Genomic DNA, 18866 nt, shown 5'->3' with positions numbered 1-18866 from the left:
CTAGGGTAGACTCATCTCCACCTCTGTGGGAAGGTGGTGGAGGCCAAAGCAAGGTGGACCTCCAACTGCAGGAGGAGGGGTGGGGCCAGGGGAGTCCCTAGTGTGGCGCAAGGGCGTTCAGCCCAGAAGTCTGCATTTGGTCACTTGGGGCGTTGTTTCGGACAAGGTGGCCTCAAATCAGGCTTTGCAACCCCCTCAGAAGTTGTCAACTACCTAATATCCTTTTTTATTAATCTTATCTCTTCTTAAGTCTCTTTTTTTTGCAGTGGGTCCCATTGTTTGCAGCTAAGAACTTTAGAGGGTAAACCTTTTATCCACATCACAGAGAATGGCATTTGCAATTGGAGAGAATGATGACCAATATCTAGAAGTGGGGTCAAGACAGAGGAGAGCGATGTGACAGGACAGTCTGAGTCCCTAGGGGCCCTGAGACCAGCTCTAATTCATAACTCCCATGCTATGAGCTAACAAATTCCCACTTTTGTTCGAGCTAGTTTGAGGTGGGCTTCTGTGACTTGCCACTAAAAGAATTCTGGCAAAGAGAGCAAATTAATATAAGGTATCAGGACACTCAAACATATTCATCTCCTTTGGCCCAGTATTCACCTTTCTATTCTTTGGAAATAATTTAAAGTGTTAAAAAGCAAAATCCTAACAGTTGTTGGGATTCGGCAAACCGTTACATAAGAAAGTGCTTCTCGGTAACGATTCCATGGTGCTGGAGGCACCTGCTGCCAATTCATGTTCCCCCTTTACACACCTGCTTTACAGTTGGAAGGTGTCTTCGTTGATGCCTCAGTTTTATCTGTGTCTCTCTGCATAGTTTCGTTCCTTGCCCTTTCCCTTGAGTCTTTGGAAATTGCCTTTTGAGGCTCATAAGTGGCATAAACTGTGGGACCGTGTAATGCTTATTTGCTTCTCAGACCAAATAGCAGTGGAGCACCAGGGGTCTGCATGGGCCGTGAGGAGGCCACGTTGCAAAACACTGCATATGATCTGGGTGTGCTCATGCTTCCAAAGGAATTCTCTATGCTGACATCCGGTTTGGAGGCCTTGGACCCCAGCCCAGCAAACTAATCACAGCAGCCTGGGCGAGACGCAAGGTGGCCTGGGGAAGCATGAAGTGCTGGGACCGAGATTCAGGGAAGCTGGGATTCGGCCTTTGCATTTATTCACTAGCAAACTGTGTGGCCTCGGAAAATCCAATCTTATCACTGTGCCCGAGTCTCCACATTTGTATAAGGCATGGGGCCAGATGTTTTTTATGGCCCTTTTTAGCTCTCAGCACCCGTGTTTTATGATTCCTTATAAGGTGGCATTTTAAAAGAAAGCCTGAGATGAACTTGGTTTAGGAGTGCCTTTGTGAAATACCCACTCTAAGTCAGGCCTCAGGCAGAGCTGTGGAAGGAATTTGCTTGGATGAGTTCCCTTTTGGAGGAACTTGTCCCTAAGTCCTCAGAGTCGAGCCTCCTGAACCAACTCCCAAAGATGGGGGCCTGACTTGGCCCAGTTCTGCTCGTAGCAAGGGGTGCCAGGGGGTGGTCTGAACTGACTCACGACACCCTACTGACTCAGCCTTATGGGTTCCATTTAATATTGAGAACAACCATTTGAAGTAGGTCTTACGAATTTGCCACAGAGGAGACAGGCCCAGAGGGTTCTTGTGACGGCCAGCAAGTGAGGGAGGGCGGGACTTCAAGCCTAGTCATTTGGTTTTAATGCCTGTCACTTTCCTTTCTGCCTGATTGGTATCCTGCCGGTGGACACAGATGAAATGAACAGTGAGGTGCACGTTCAGGGAGGGTGACACGAGGCCCGTCCTCACCTCTCCCGGTTTTAGTGCTATAGCCGAGCATCTCATCGGCATCAGCTTTGGCCAGGTCCAGCTTTGTCTCTTGTTCTCAGTGTGACCTTGAACAAATCAATCTTTCTGAGCCTCAGTCTCCCTACCTGTAAAATGGGGATGAAGGTAATACCTCACACAGAGTCGTAAGAGTTAAATGGAAGTGCTTAGCATAGTGAATTATCAAAAAGGTTAGTGTCATAGTTGCTCATTGTGGTAAATGACTTCGTGACACACATTTCCCAGCCACCCACCCTTCCCTGTGTGATGTCCCCACTCCCCTGTCAATGTCACTATACCTCCCAAATAATCTATGGGCACTCAATCTTGTCAGGGTCTGATGGTGGGGGGGACCCAACTAAGACCATGCATTAGGGGTTCTTTGAATCTATCCCGGTAGAATGTACATTATCTGACTATCCTATTATCTGACAGTTACATCCCAGTGCCTACATACCAGTGCCTGGCACACAGCACTCAGTGTATATTTGTGTAATGAGTGAATCCTAGCGGTGTTATGATGTAACACAGAGTATCTTCCTCTCACTGAGTTTAGTTTACATCCATAGTCTACCATGTTCCCGCAGAATGTTAAACATGCTCTCCAAAACTTAGGGCAAAAAATATGTATATAATTGTCTTCTCTATAGTCCTTTCAAGAGTGGTATTCCTGTGACTGTTTTAGCGAGGTTTGTTATGGCTGGAGGCTCTTTGCAGAGAAGAGACCCCAAGGGACTTTCCCTAGAAGTGTGGCAGTTCTTCCTGGAGCACCCCCACCTTCCATCCCCATGGGTGGTACTTCACAGATGCTCTTCTGGGACGAAGCCCTTTTGATGCTTGTTTGTGGGTGGTTTAAACAGAAAGCCACTGGGCTCTGGACCAGAGGCCCTCAGTGGAAGAAGATGGACACCTGTGCACACAGCGAGGCAATTACGATATTAGAGAATAACCAAAATCATCCACATGTACTGAGAGCCTCATGGGCCAGTCCTTCACAGTGTCCCATTGTCACCACATTTAATCCTCAGAAGCAGTGCATGTGAAGGTTAAATGCTATCCCATTCTCAAACGAAGAGCTCGAGCTCAGGGAGGTCGCAAGACGTACCCAAGGTCACACAGCTAACAAGGACAGAACTGGGATTTGAAATAAACTATGGTGACTTCAGAGACCCTACTCTGTGGGTTATCTTCTATCTTCTATCTTGCCCTGTGGGTTAGGAATATTTAAAACCAGCTCACCAGGTGAACTAAGTAAAGTTCTTCAGTCTGGAGAAAATAAGACTAAAAAAATAAGCTGCAACTCTCCTGAGGTGCCTTCAAAGAGCTGTCGGCTCCCATGGAAAGCAAGGGCAGGTGTGTTTTGTGTGGCTCGATTTCAGGAAGACCTTCCTAATAGTGCTGCCCAGAGGTGGAGGGACAGAGTGTGTTCAGGCACAGAAAGCTCCCCGCACGGAGGGTATACGAGAGAGGCCTGCAGCGCAGCAGAGGTGGCTGGCTGGCTCGAGGACCTTCCAGACCTCTTTCAGGCATGAGGTTCTAGAATACAAAGGAATCAGAAGACTCAGTGCTGCTTGTGTGACTGGTACACCACATAGTTAGGGCGCGATGAGATGTACGCAGGTAATAGGACTCGAGAGAAATTTACTAATGGCATGTTAATAAGTAAGAAAGTAGGAGAAGTGCCTTGTATGCCCCTTGGGTAAGGAAGGCAGGGCTGCTGTGCCACGAGATGAAGCAGCATGTGACGGCCAAGAACACAGGCCCCCAGCCAGTCTGCACGGGTAACTCTGGGCAAGCTACGTGGTATTCCCGAGCCTCAGTTTTCTTATCTATAAAACAGTGTTGCCTTATCTGTAAAACAAACAGTGGATTAAAACACTTTCGCAGGTCAAGTGTTTAGCCCAGGCCCTTGAAGACTGTAAGAGCTCAAAAATGGAACCTATTTTTTCTAAAAACCTTTCCATTTATATTTTATTTCTTCAAACCATAAAGGCAAATACTTCTGTATCATTTTTCCTAGTCTGAAAAATACGAAGAGGACACATTTTTAATTTGAGATGCTGGAATCTTGAGACTCAGAGAATCTGGGACTTTTCCTATAACCATAGTAATTGCTCACATGTATTACGTACTCAGAGACATTGCATGTCACCGGGTCGGTTCTCAGCTGAGACAGGATTAGAAGCTGACTTTCCTGAACCTCAGGCTTTATTTTCCCCCACCTGTAATGGGGATTCTGCCACACAGGTTCCCCAAAAGGAATGGAACATAAATGTTTTTTACTGACTGTTCAGGTTTCTAGGAAAAGCAGACCGGTTCTTGTATCAGAGCTTGTTCTATCTGCTGGTGACACGTCCCCCCAAGTACTCCCCCCCACTGCATGCTTGGCCTCTTGACAGCTTCCCTCCCTTTTCTCCTTCGTCTGCCCTGGTTTTGTGGCTCTTACCTAGATCCTCTTACACGTGCCTTTCTGTGACTCCACTTCCCTCCCCTCTCGTCTCCCTCTCTACGCACTTAGACTCATTTCTATTACTTAAATCCTGTAGTTTCTGACCAAGTGGCACCCACTCAAGACCTAGCGTACCATCAATACGGAGTCGGCTGGGCTAGGATTACGTCTGGGTGCCGATCAGCATTCCGAGGCGGGTACGGTGCCAGCAGGAGCCAACCAGCAACGGCCCCAGGGCAGCCTGTGTTGGTCACCCCCATGCATCTGGTTAAGAGCCCGGCCCTCGGGGGCAGCAGACCTAGTTCAGATCCGCGCTCTACCACTTTCCAGCAGTTTCCTCATCTGTGAAATGGGAAAATACCACGGACCTCCAGGGGTTGTTGGGAGGATTCAAGGAAAGCACAGTTATTTTGCATGGTGTGTGGAGCGTGGTGTGTGCTACGTGATAATGCAGGTTCCCAGGGTGCTGACTGCCAGCCGTGCCTACCCCCCCTCTGGCTCCCCTGTCCCTTCCTGGTCTCTCCCTCCTCGCCAGGCAGTCAGGGCAAGCAGTCCATGGAACGAAGCTTGCTCGCCGCGCCAGGCCCTGGGATGGCAGCTGGAATGGAGAAGCTAGGAAACCCAGGGCCTGTCTCAACCACAACGTGTTATGATGATGAGAAAAAGAGAAAAAAACACAACTCCACCGCTTCAAAACCTTCAGAATACAAAAACAAACATGCTTAACTGCAAATTCTTTTCCTCATAAAAGGAGGAGATGGGAAATACCATTTCTGTTCAAATACAGGCCCCTGCACCCTACAGAGGAAGAGAACACCGCCGCCTCCTTCCATCACCCTCCTCTCCACCCTGCAGGCAGGGAGCCCAAATCCCTGGGTCCCCCTCCTCCGTGGACATGTCCCGCGCCAAGGAGGAGCCTGAAACCTAGGACTCTTGCTTCTCCAGAGAGCCGGGAAGGGAAGTTCTCTCTTCTGCCCCCCATGTCTCTGCCGTACCTGTTTATCAAGGGAAGGTCCCGTAGGAGTCACTGCAGCCTTGCTCTCCTACCCAGGCAGCCTGCCAATGCCACAGACCACCACCCTTCCTGGACACGACAGCTTTGCAGAGCTCCGTTCCTGCCCCTTGCCCACTGTTGCTGCTGTGTTGCCTTGGCAACCAGTTAAAGCGCTTCTGTGTGTGTGGCAGCGCCACCCCGAATTCTGCAAACCGGGACCACCCGTTCAGGGGGCAGCGGCACTGTCCGTCAGTTGGTGTTCGCTCTCTCTGGCTCCATTCTGGTTTGACTTCTTTTTTCACCTCCCAATTACGTCTGAATCCACTGCAAGCACCCACATGCCCTTCATAACACACTTGGCTTGAAACCAAGAAACACCCTTGTCAACAGGACAGGGGCTGGAAGACATCCCGAGGACCAAGCAGTTGGTCGGTCCCCTTTCGTCTAGCCCCAGGGGAGGACGCCGGGATCTCCTGAGCCGTGAAGCTACTGAATCTAAGTGCAGTTTCTTGCAATGTGGGGAACATTATGCATCCGATAATTAAATATTTATTGGATGCCACTGCATTTCAGGCACTGTGCTAGATCCAGAGGAGACAAGACACCTACTTAACTGCATGGAGTCTGCAGTCTGGTAGGAAGGAGAAGTTAAGACGCTACTGTACAGCCTGTGTGCTGCAGAGGCCGGAGGGTGGCGCTGGGGACTCTGGGAACCTGAGGAGAAACCGAAGGCCGTCTTAGGATTTGGGCCTGACTTCCTGGAGGAATGGAGGCCCCACCAAGATCTGAGCGTGGGCTGCGGTCAGCTCCATGGGCCAGCTTCCTGACTCAGGGACAGTTTCGGCCTTGCCTCCTCTAACCCAGCCGGTGTGGCCGATGCCCTCACTGCTTCAGACACCCCGGGAGTATTTGCCTTATTTCTCCTGTTCTCCAGGCCAAAGTTTCCCCGTTAGTCTCTCAGGGAAGGATAACAGTGAATGACCCAAGGCCTCTCGCCTCTTCTCTTGGTTCTCCAGGCTATGCATGCAAATGGTGACGGGAAGGCACATTTTCCCAAACCAGTAGCATCGGGACTGTGGTGTCAGAACTCACTACCCATTGCATGCATCTCTCAGTGCATTCTGAGGTTTGCAATCCTCAGTGTCATGGCTTTCTGTGAATACTTGGGATAATTAGGAATCAGACCATCTGCATTAAAAAAAAAATGCAACCTCAATAACTATCCCCAAACACAAATACAAAATGCTAGATTTTAATGTAACCATTCTCTTCCATTTGTTTTCTCACATTAACATTTGTTAAGCACAAACCTCTTGTGTGTAGAGAAAACAGTAGCACCCATCTCAGTGGCTTGTAGAAGTGCTAAGTGAGATTCTGTAAGTAAAAGGGCTTCACATGAAGCACAGTAGTACTTTAAGAGATTAATTTACCTGGATGAGTGCAAGCAGACGGTTAACCTTTACTAGGAGCTAACTTTGGCCAGACCCTGTGCTAATTAGGAATCACCTAACTAAATCCTTTCAATAACCCTATGAGGTGAGCTAACTATCTCCATTTCACAGCAATGAAGCTCAGAGTCACTAAGTAACTTGCCCAGAAGCCACACAGCCAGTGCACACAAATGGAGAGCTTTTGTTCTGATTCACGGCCTTATCTTGTGTACTTGCCTTATGGGAAGTCTAAGGTCAGAAGCAGCAGAAAATTGAAATACATATTTTAAAAATGATACTAAAACACCCATTCCTGTTATTCAGAAGGGAGTTTTTAAAATACATTATCTATGTACCTGGGGGCAATGGAGAATTATTGTTTAATTGGTACAGAGCTTCAGTGTTAGATGATGAGAAATTTCTGGAGATGGATAGTGGTGATAGTTGCACTATGTGCGTGTACTTAATGACACTGAACTGTACCCCTAAAAATGGCTAAAATGGTAAATTTTATATTATGTAGGTTTGGCAGCATGGAAAGTACAGGGACTATGTTCCTACCTGAAATGCTGCCTTCCCATCACACTGAAGGCCAGGCCAGTTCAGCTCATGACTCAGTGGCAAATTCGTTTGGGGCCTCTTCCTTTCTGTCACTGGTATCCCTGTGCCTAAGTGTCAGTATTTCCCCAAGATCAAAGGAGCACATAACGTGTGGCGTCTGACACAGGGGGTGAGCCAGAGATGGAGTGGCATTTCCTATCTTCTTTGGGTCAGCAATTTATGAGCTGAGTGGTTTTGAACGTGGCTCACCACATTTTCCGGAGGATGCTATTTGTCAGCCCAAAAGATACTTAATAAGGTGATTCACATGTAGAATATTTCAGTCAGTGCATGACTTCACGCCTACTATAATGTGCTGCTCATTCTTCACATAACTCGGTAATGGCTTGATTCATGAAGAGTTCATTTCTGCATCATGAAGGGTTAGTCCGTGATTCCAGGTAGTCTATCTACCACACGCATGAATATACTCACCTACTTATTCAAAACTTATTTTTCAAAAAAATATCTTGGGGTTCTTCATATGGGCCAGGCTGCAGGCTGGGTACTCTGAGCACAGTACTGAGAGACAGGACTAGCTGCCTGTTCAGCTTGCCCTTGGAAAAAAGACTGGAGGATGACAGAGATCAGAGGTGAACTCAGCCGCCCTCTGGGTCCTTGAGTCCGAGCCCGTGAGCACCGCGGTCTGAGCTCTCAGTGGTGCGAGCTTTCAAGACAGAGCCTGGCACCCAGCAGGCCCTTATGAGTGGTCTGTGGAAGGCCGTGGTTTCTGAGCCAGGGCCCTGGAGCCGTGTGTCTGTGGGGCTCGCATAGACCCGGGTTGCAGGGAGACGCTCATGACGACCGGACTTGTCTTTCCTCCACTGGAATGCGTCAGGACCAAGGTGACTGGTCAGGTAAGCTGACCATTTCAGTGGAAAAGAATGGCCTTGTCTGCCTGTGAAGAGGAGGCGGCCCCTCTCCTCAGTTACCCAGCAGGCTCAGCCGTCCGCTGGGAGCACCGTCTGGCTGCGTAGCTGGAGCCCGTAGGCCACGTGAGAACATGGACCAAGTTTGGTCTTGGAGAGACTGTACCACACAGAGAACCCGCCACACACAGCTTCCTGGTGCATTTCGAGGCGAGGTGTCCAGTCACCATCCTCTTCTCCATGTTTCCTTCTCTCTCTCATTCTGTGTGAGAGGCCGCCACCCAGCTGGGCCATTCCTGGCGCCCACATGCCCGGAACAGACTTGCCTTTTCATCTCTTGACCAAGTCCTTCCCGATCACTGATGTTTTCCTAGGAAGTTTCTTTTTGACCAAGCGCTTCCTTTATCTCACACTGAACTACCTCACCTCCTGACATTTTCATTAACCGTCACTTCCCGAGTCTAAGACTTTATTGGGTTACAACTTATACACAAAAATGTACAGTTTGATTAACTTAGACAAACCTAGATACCATCGCATAAAACATTTGTCGTACCTCAAAAATAACAGTACTTGATAGTTTTGCTATTCCTAGAATTTTATACAAAGGGAACCAGGCAATAATATACTTTTGAGCAAGATACTCCCTTTTTAACCTCAGTATTCCTAAAACTGGATGTATCTTACAGAGAACACCTTACATGGTACTGTTTCATTTTTCCCTTAAGAGCTGTAACTAAATAGAAATGCATCTTATAGTGGACAGTATCTTTAAATCACGGATATATGTGTAAAAAATATGCTTTATATACTAAATGCAAGTATATATGTACATGTATGTGTAAATACATGCACAGTGACTAGCTGGTTTTGCCATTAGCACCGGGAAGGTGAGAGTCTTTACTGTGCAGGTTCCCAGAGTGCCCACACCAGGACACTGGCAGGAGCTCAGTGGACACTGTTGAAGGTGATGCACGGAGTTTGTTTTCCACGAATATCTTCCAATGGCAAGAATTTGCCTTAAACTCTTCCCGGAATGAGTCAATAGCCTCTGACTACAACAGGGGTTCTCTTTGGGGTACAGCTGCCTCTGCATTAGTATGAGACAGCATTTCCCAGGATTTGTTGCATGGACAATTAATAAACTCAAGGTGATAATAGAAGGGGCAGCAAGGTGCTGCTGTCATAGACATTTGAGAAACATTTCTTATGATAATTTACCACTTAGAGATTCACAGTTCACTCGTGTGCTAGAAGTTCTGAAATGTCCTCCAGCAAAGAAAATAAGTTTAGCTCTGTTTCAATCTTGGACTGGCCTGGTGCTGGAGCTTCATGCAACATCTATGAATAGCTTACGGAATCCGCCTTGTGAGAGACTGGTCTAATACACAAGCAGGAATTTTAAAGAAGGGGAGAGGACACGGCCGTTGGGGAGAGCTGTCTTTGAGCTGGTTGCAGCCAAGCCCAGAGCCATGGCATGGCATCTGGAGAGGGATGGATGAGGCTGCCCTCACGAGTCAAGGGCGAACGGGCACTTTCCTTTGTCCTGTAATCTCTTTATCTTATGGGGGGACACCGGGCAGGCACCCTTACCTAAGAGGAGGGGAACACATGTGTTGGCTGATGCCCCCTGCCCGCGGTGGATAACTGAGGCTGGGTACGGCCGGCCTGCCCCACCCTCTGCCGAGGCCGTCCCACAGACGACGAACTCCTGTGTTTGTCTGCTGTTTGTTTGGACACCTTGACCTGATGAGAAACCCAACAAGGGTAATGAAGAGAACAGCGTGCTAAAACTGAGAGACGCCCACCTGCAGGAACCACCCCGATCACGTCCACGAGGCCAAGTCCTCTGAAGTGGCGCCGACCTGACATACATGGCGATGAGGGGAGATGAGAGTGGGCCGGGGAAAACCACGCAGAGGGTAAAGAAAAGAACAAGAGCTCCCTTTCCTTTGTAGAAACATTATTTTAAACATCCTCATACAGTAACATTGACCTTTTTCTTTCAGCGTGTATTCCTGTGAATTTTAGCTCTTGCATAGACTGACTTAGTTGCCACCGCGATCAAGACACCGAGCGGTTCCATTACCCCATAAAGCTCCCTCGTGCTGCCCCTGCATAGGCCCATCCTCGCTCAACCCTGGCAACCACTGAAAACCAAGACAGGTGTGTCTTTCCGAGCACTCCCTTCACTTTGCGACCCCCTCTGCATGCTCATGTGTGGGTGCAGGGAACTCCTGATCCCACACTGGTAGACTTTCTCCTCGATTCTTGCTGCTCTGTTACTGCTGCCAACACTTGCTAGCATCTAATATGCACCCGTCACTTGTACGAACCTTATTTCATTCACTATCCCACTTTAATCTTACAATAGCCTTATGGTATATGTGTGCCATTATTATCTTCACTATACAGATATAGAAGCTGAGGGTCAGAGAGGTTAAGCGACTTGCCTAATGCTTCACAGGTCACAAATAATTGAATCGCAGCACAAACCCAGCTCCGTTTGACCACACATCCATAAACACTAGCGTAAGAAATAGAAGGGAAGGGATTGTAACTAGGAAGGAGGCACACAGGCAGGCCAGCAGCAGAGCCAGTTTTGGGCCGTGTGTTTTTTAAAAAGGTTTACAAACGTGTGGAGCTGGAACCATTTGGATCTCCTGACTTTTCAATATCAGGTCCTACCCTTGTTTTGCTCCACCTACCATATGTGGTTCTTGCTCATGCAGGTGACATCTGCCTACTGTTTTCAGGGGCTTGGGATGGTTTTAGTCCCTTTGCAAATGCAGCAGAAACCACTGTCTGTGTGACAGCTCTGCTGCAGGACACAGCCTCTGAGGCCCAGGAGAGGAGCTGGATGCTTTCTGATTTCTCCTCAGCCTCAATTCCCTCATGGGCTTTCTGACCTCATTTTCCCCTTTGGTTGCTTGCAACAGCAGCTGAAAATGTTTCTGGGGCTCCGCCATCCGTTCTGTGAGCTGGAGGTGTCAGGTGTGTTCTTGCTGAGAAGGGGCGAGAGCGACAGGAACATGTGTGGTTGGCATCATGTGTAACAAAGCAGGGAGAAAGTGCAGCCCTGCAAGACCCAGGGCGGCAGCGTTTGTGTTGGGGATAGAGTGAGAGGCAAGGGAACAGAAAGAGCAGTTAATGAATGACGGGTGAGGCTGGGGGAGTGGACTGCAGCTCAACCTGCGTATGGTGTCCTTTGAGCTTGCTTTGGGGAAGTGAAGTTAGCTAGTTTTTCTCCTAGAATCAACTCCTTGCTCCTTAAGGGTCTTGGAAACCAGCTGCCTAACCAGCACATTCTGGCAAGAATCATACATCCAAATCATGGCCACGGACCATTTGGAGAAAAATAAGACAAGCCAGAAATGTGGATACAAAGGGCCATTTCTATGTTAATGGATGACACTCCATTAACAAAGGGTGAAAGAGGGCACATTTAGGTGGCAAGTGTTGAGTCATTTCAGTAACAGTAACAGCTAACATTTGTCGAGCATGAGATATGAGCCAGTCCATGCTAAGGGTGATTGAGATGAATCATCTCATTTATTTTCCACAACGACCCTCTGAGACAGGTCCTGCTATTCTCTCCAATAAGCAGATGGGGAATTGGAGGCCCAGAGGTTCAAGTGACTCACCCAAAGTACACAGCTCTTGAGGGACAGAAGCAGGGCTTTTGGAGTCTGATAGTTTTCAAATCTAAGCTCACAAGTTCTTAGCTTTGCTGCTTTACTGCCTGTCGTAATTCAGAAATATTGAAGGGTGGCTGACTGATGATGAGGCAACAGCTGTTCAGGAGCTCACAACCTTCCTGAGGGCTTGCAAAGGGCCTCTGGCTTGACTGTAGTTTGGGGAAGAATCCACAGCAGTGGGGTTTGCATGGCCAGGGGACCTCCCAGAGTCTGTGGGTCTCAGCTGTTGGTCTGAAATGATTGCATACTGTAGAAACCTACAGCCATTTCTCAAGTTTTCTTTTTACACAATAGGCTTGGGAGGGTTTTGGACAGGTAGGCACAATGGACTATTTTCTCTCTGGGGCTGGCCCATGAGGTGTGACTGTTAGTCCCACCCTAGCACACGGCTGGCACAAGAAGGACCTGGCTCTTGGAGCCAACTGGAAAAATCCTGATGAGCCTGTTTATTGGATGAGCATAGATGAGCGAGAGCAGACTTGGGCTTGAAAAGTTCATGGACAGGAAGTCAGACGTGTTCTTTCAGGGTTCCCGGCTAGCATGGAGTCCCCTGGGAGAGGTGCTTTACAAGATGGCACCTTGCAGCCACGGGTTATTTATGCCCTCTTAGGGAGCATTTTATACTTAGTATTAACCTGGCTTGGACCATCATAGACTCAGGCTCGATGAGAATACCTATTACATTCTCCTGCAAGGCCTATCACTTCTTCTGTTTTGTAGAATGCCTCATGCATGGTAAGGCATGATAAACAGCCAGGAATGATATTTACCATGATAAGGATCTTCCAAATGCCTTTTGTCTAAGGATCTCAATGTGCTCTGAAAATACTAATGAGTTAAGTCTTACAATGGCTCTCTGTTCTTATGATACATTTTTCCATTTTGCAGAATTTTAAATCGAGACCCAGCAAACTGAAGTGGCTTGTGCAAACTCACACAGCAAGTTTAACTGAATGACAATGATGCTGCTTTGCATGTACATGGCATGTGCTTTCAAAGTTGATAGGAATATGTTGCAAAGGTAATTTTCACACCATCCAGGAGGGAAGTGGGTAGCAAGTATTATTAGTTGTTGACTAAACTGGGTAAACAGAGGAGGCAGGAAGGGCACGTTAACTTTGTAAGGATTTGACTGAAGAATCAAGTCCCGCTTCTGACTCAGAACACAGTGTGACACCCCAGATACTCCTCAGTTCTCTTAACTGGGGGATGCACGACCACTTTGCCATTTCTAGGAAATACAGCTATGTTTTGGGGAGCAGAGACACGTTGCAGAATGACAGCCAGACTTACACCCAGGAACAGGTTTGTTCAATATCCCAGCTGAGGGAGGCGAAGGGGATGAGACGAGCCATTTCAGGGAAGGATGGCACAGGAAATGAAGGAAACAGGGCTGCTTGTGGGAGGCCACCAGCTCTGCTTTCTCACCCTCTTAGTGACCCAGGTCCTGCCTGAAAGCAGGTTCTGTGTTTCAGCCTCACGACAGAACTTGATCCATCGCGGCTCAGATGATGGGCTCCACGCCATCAATGGCAACTTTGGCTGATGTTGTAAGTGCTTGGGCAACAGTTCCAGGGACACACAGTATCTTCCTGGCTGTCTCTCACAAATGACTGGCTCTTACCCCCGTGACTCCCTTTGCTAGGCGGGACCTGCAGGACTAGGTAGCTGTGGGTCCATTTGTTGCCCCCTTTTCTTAGCCCCACAGCCACATCAAAAAAGACTGAGAACGTGAACAAATATTCAAAGGCAGTAAGGGACTGGTTCCCTCCCAGTCTGGCGGCACTTCCTTAGTGAGCCATGATGCTCTGGGGGGAGGCCAGTCAGGCTGTGCAGGGTGGGGTGGGGGAGGCTGCTGGGTCTTAGGAATTCAAAGGAGGATTTGCTCTCCCCACGCACCAGACAGAGCCCAGTTCTCTCTAAACAAAGCAGGTTTGGGAAAAGTTGGCTCTCCTCCCCCCCCACCCTTTTCCAGGAATGTGGATTCTGATTGATGACTAGACCTAGGGCTAACAGGGAACCTCAGAGAAGGGCGCCAAGCCCTTCTCTGGAATGTGTTGACACACACAAGCACAATGGCAATGAAAAGTCGCAATGAAGAAATTGCACCAAGGTCCGCTTCTCCTCGCTCTCGTTTTTGGATGTTTCCACAGTTCCCTACTGCGTGCGCAGCTTGAAGGCACAGTGAACTAAAGGAGGGGTGATCTGGTGGAAGGAATATTTTAGAATATTGTTCTGAATGCGCATTGCAAACCCACTGTCCCTCCCGTGTGGAGAACCAGCAGAAGACCCTCCCACCACGTTAGTCTTCACAGCAGGGAGTCCTGAGTCTTGGCAGTCAGTTTTAAAGCTTACTTTAGGCAAAGCCTCACGGAACGCATCTTTAACTTTACAAGTGTGCTAATGACCCAGGCCACAGTTTTCTGTATCCACTTCCACACAATGGCTCCAAAAGTGACAGTGTAAATGACAGCCCAATGATCCTGCTGGACTCACGGGACCATGTCCTTCTCCTGAGACACCCTTACACTGCTCCCCACAAGGCTCACAGCCAGGCAGATAAAGTCCTCGGGATACGTCTGCACGGCCGCACAGAGCAATTCACATTTTTCAAACACCAAAAGCACTTGTACTGGATGACCCCCTGTGGCTCTACCGGGTCTGGTGTTTCTTCCTGCAGCTGCCAAGGTGCATTTTATCTGTGCGCTATCATTCGGTAAAGGCAGACACATCTGCAAGGCTTCTGCACACATTTGCTGTGCCTCACAGCCCAGCCTTCCCTATCATCAGTCCGCCCACATACATGCTTCCCTCCTGCACCATCTTGGGGAGTCAAGCACCTTGATTGCTTCGAACAGATTATGAATGAGCATTGTCATAGCAGCACTTTTAGGATTGGGGGTGGAAAGTTCGAACAAACCTGACACTTGGCAACTTCTCAGAGATGTCAAAAGCAAAAAGCAGTTGGGTTTGTTTTCTCTGTTTCCCATCCTCACTTCCCAGGCACTGGTTTGGTCTCAGAACAGCAGAAATGAAAGAGCGAGAAAAAGAGCCAAGAAGGCTTTCCTTGTCCTACCAGCTTCTGGACAAGAAGCAGGCTGAGCCTAGGAAGTTTCATGATTTTAAGGGTTCCCGGATAGATGACAAAGGCTCAGAATTCACCCCGTTTCAGTAAAATCACTGCCCACAGAAACTTATCTCTGGGAGACCTTGGCCGCCCACTTTGAAATGTAACTGAAAGTTGATAACCCCTAACTGTTGGTGTACACAAATCCAACCTCCAAGTGACACGATACGAACACATAAGTTCTCTCTTACCCCATCCATGTGGATTCGGACATTAGGCACCGGTCGGAGAGGGCTGGACTGAAGACCTTTGGGGGCAGCCCTGCCTTTCCTGCCGTCCTGCAAGGTCAGCACGCCGGGCCTGCGGAAGGAGCCCGCTCTCCCTGAGCTCTGGCCTGCACGCACACCATCCAGAAGACGGACGAGCAGCAGGTTGGCTGGCAGCGCCTCGATGCTGCAAAACACCAGGGTCCTGCACTCCGGGCACCTCAGCTCCTTGTGGGCCTTGAGGATCCTCTGGAGACACGGCTTGCAGAAGGTGTGCTGGCAGGGGAGGACTCTGGCTGTGACATCCAGCCTTTCAAAGCACACGGGGCACTCCAGAAGATCGAGTAATGTCAAATCATCCATTTTATTTTAAAACTCCCGTCCTCACCTGGAGGGGCAAAGTTCACATCGTAGGGTCAGCTGAGCCAAGGGCCAGATCCGTCTCTTGGGGGCACCAGAATTCCTGCCTGATTGAAGAAGAAAGGAAGTGAGGAAAGAAATGTGGCTGCTCTGAGAGGTGTACCCCACCTACAAGGAGGCAGCGTCTCACAAGGCACTTGGCAAGCACCCCGCTCCAGCGCCCAAGTCTCAGATGACTCATGCTGATTCAGGGCTGGCAGGCAGAGGACCGACTCAGGCCTGCTCTGAGGTCTGGGGGAGCATTGGGCGGGGGCTGCCTGCCTAACTCACTCCCTCAAGATCGCAGGCCGAGAGCAGGGAGACGCAACTGGCCGGTGGAAGGGGCACCCCCACCCCAATCTCTCTGCCAGGGCTCGAGGGGATCCCTCACCCCACCAGGCCATCAGTCCCAGTTCTCAAGTCAAAAACCCCTCGAATGCAATTTCTGTGAGGCTGTCTGCTCCTTCTTTCCCTAGGTTATCTGTCACCTGGAGTGCGTGCAGACCAGTCAAGTTTACATAAATGAGTTTATTTGAATCTCATGCAGACGTACAATTATTTTCTTCACCCTTTCTGTCCCCTCCCTCCTTTCCTTCTCTCTCTTTTTCCTTCTTCCTTGGTTTTCTGAGCCTCAGACCTGTTCCTCCCATGAGATAGAGTCCCACAGCCTGTTCAGTCTCTTTGACAACTGTGCCCAGTCTCAAATGGAGCAGACGGGGATTCTGGGCGGCGGACCCACTTGCAGACCAGGTTGGGGCAGCGCGTGCGGGTGTGTGCGCGCGGGGAGGGGCTGGGAACCATCGTTGTCCCGGGGAGTTCCCTTTTGGATGTCTGAAAAGAGGTCTTCGGGCTCTAGAAGGCTCCCTGGCCGCTGGCCGCTGGGCAGGAGGCGCTGGCCCCGCTGGGGGGCAGAGGGGACTGGACACACCGGGAGGAGGGATGGCGCCTCTCCGAAAGTGTCAGCACTGGGCAGGCGTGCGGGGGCCACTGACCTTGAGCGTGTCACCCAGCTGGTTCAGCTCGGCGGGATCCTCTGCTTGGCCCTGCGCCCTCCAGCTCGCCTCCCCTTCTCCCAGAGCTGCAGCAGCCGCTTTGAAAACTTGAACAACTCAGAGTCTTACTCACTTCAGGGGATCGCCTTACCCAGCCCTGTTAACGCTTTCGTCACCGGGACGGGGCCAGCGAGCTCCCTCCCTTCAGGTAACTGGGCTGACCTCTGGGAAAAGATTATAAGGGGAAAAATATGAGCCAGTCCCTAAGGCCGAGTGTCTACAGTTTGTATTTTCACCTTCCTCGTCTTCTCTCCCACCCATGGAGTTGAACAATGCTCAGGTATAAACATGCCAAGTGATTGTGTTTATTTTGAACCTTTATAAGGATTTCCTGGAAAGGTCAAACATGAATGGTAGGTGGCTGTGATAATAAAGATAAGCTGCTCACCTAAAAAATACTGCTCCTTAAATCTCATAGTCAATCGGAATTGAGAGGTTTGAGAGGGACTTTAGTGATCTTTTTGCTCAATATCTTAAAATTAAAAAAAAAGTCTCATGGTAGTACACACACATCTTGAGAAATCAAAGCACAACAGGGCTTTCAAAAGGAAAGGCAATGGGCCCAGCTCTCCCTTTGCCCTCTGCCCGCTGGAGTCTTCTCACACGCCAAATACTGCTTATACTTCGAGTTCTTGATTTATCAGTAATATCGTTCATGTGAAGTTACAAAGGTCTCCAATAAAGTAAATAATAATAATATTGTTATTATTTAACCCCAGAGTAGCCCTTATCTGGGCCAAGCACTGTTCTGAATGCTTTACCTACTTTACCTCACGTGTTTAGCACGCCACTGACACACTTTGCTCCTCTCTGCCTCGTTTTACAAAGGAGGAAACGGAGACGCAGGGAAGTGAGGTAGCTCATTCCAGAAGCCACAGTAGCAAGAGGCCAGGGCTCTGTGCTCTCGACTATCCCACCCCGCTGCTGATACAGCTTTGAGGGGAGGAGAGGTGGGGGAAGGGCGCTAACCCTCAGCGGGGACGGCTGGAGGGCAAAGACAGTGCCCAAGACCCTCCAATCAGCTTCTCCGCAGATGAGGCCGCCGGGCCCAAGGACATCCAGAGATTCCTTGACCTGCTCTGGGCGTTAGGGGCAGAACTGGGACTAGAAACTGGGTGCTCTCTTAAGCTGCGTCTTCTTTCTCACCACAAGGACGACAATTCCTTATCATGCAGGAAAGCACCTAGCTACAACTCCGGGAAAATCTTACGAGGGGACCAGAGGACTGAGAACAGATTGTGGCGGTTTACATGTTTTCCAAAGTTCTTCCATGTTGGTTCTGAAAAAGCAAACACGCATAGGCTCAAAACAGAGGCGAGCTTTAGGATGGAACCAAGGAAGTCACCTGTCCTCTGAGCACAGAGGCCTAATCTGGAGAGGTGTCCGTTCAGATGCCACTTTCACCCCCCATCCCCCCACCCCCATCCTTTTCCCCATGGAGGGTCTTTTGAGCTTCCACAACATCACATCCCATTCTGACTCTTTCATTTAATTTCCACTTTCACAGAGTCTGTGCTCCTCAGGAAGCCCCTCGCAGTCAGACCCTCTGTTGTGTGTCACTCTGGTCCCCATCTGGTAAAGCTGAGCTCCTCTGGAAGCGAGCTGCCCTACAGCCCTTCACCCCTAGACGGGTCTGCTCCAGGGCCCGAGCTCCTGCTTCAGGGGTGGGCCACCTAACATTCTCCCTCCTTCCCTCCGTTGTTCTTAAACACACTCTGTCTCCCTTAGATGCCCCAGTCCACGCCTACAGGCACATGCACACACATGCTTGCAGAAGGACCAAAACACATACAGTCTTAACAGTAACATTTACGAAGCATTTGCTGTGTGTCATGGGCCAGTGCTAGACTTTAGACAGATCATCTCATTACATCCTCCCAACCACCCCATAAGGGAGGTGTTGTAACTTTCCTAAAGTCACAAAGCCTGTGGTCTGAAACCAGGTTGGTCCGATCCTGGGGCCTGTGTTCCTTACCATTATCGTTTCCCATGTTTTAAAGTACACCCATATGTTGTCACTGTACAAACCCACACACATTTACACTTACGTCCATATCGTGCATCCTAGCTGAACCCAGGCCAACCGCAGACAAAATGAAGTGAAGGAGCTTGGCCTCCCTGACCCTCACTGTCTGTAGCCCGCCCAGTCTCATGGCTCTCCATGCCCCCTCTCGGTCAGTGGGCTCAAAACACTCCCAA

At 49.4% G+C, this 18866-nt stretch overlaps 1 protein-coding gene across 2 annotated transcripts in view; it reads right to left on the bottom strand.

Moving 5' to 3' along the window:
• Positions 1-16763, bottom strand: part of SH3RF2 (SH3 domain containing ring finger 2) — a 100490-nt gene extending 83727 nt beyond the window's left edge. For both annotated transcript variants that reach the window (XM_036894863.2, XM_036894879.2), the window contains exons 1-2: positions 16608-16763; positions 15202-15683 (exon numbers count right to left, since the gene is read on the bottom strand). In XM_036894863.2, the coding sequence (XP_036750758.2) occupies positions 15202-15579 (378 nt within the window). In that variant the 5' untranslated portion in view covers positions 15580-15683; positions 16608-16763. The remainder of the gene's footprint in view (positions 1-15201; positions 15684-16607) is intronic.
• Positions 16764-18866: the final 2103 nt, after the last annotated feature.

Source organism: Manis pentadactyla, chromosome 13 (assembly GCF_030020395.1).
Source record: "Manis pentadactyla isolate mManPen7 chromosome 13, mManPen7.hap1, whole genome shotgun sequence".
Taxonomy (NCBI): Eukaryota; Metazoa; Chordata; class Mammalia; order Pholidota; family Manidae; genus Manis; species Manis pentadactyla.
Note: the sequence above shows the minus strand (reverse complement) of the source record. Positions and strands in the feature narration are given on the sequence as shown.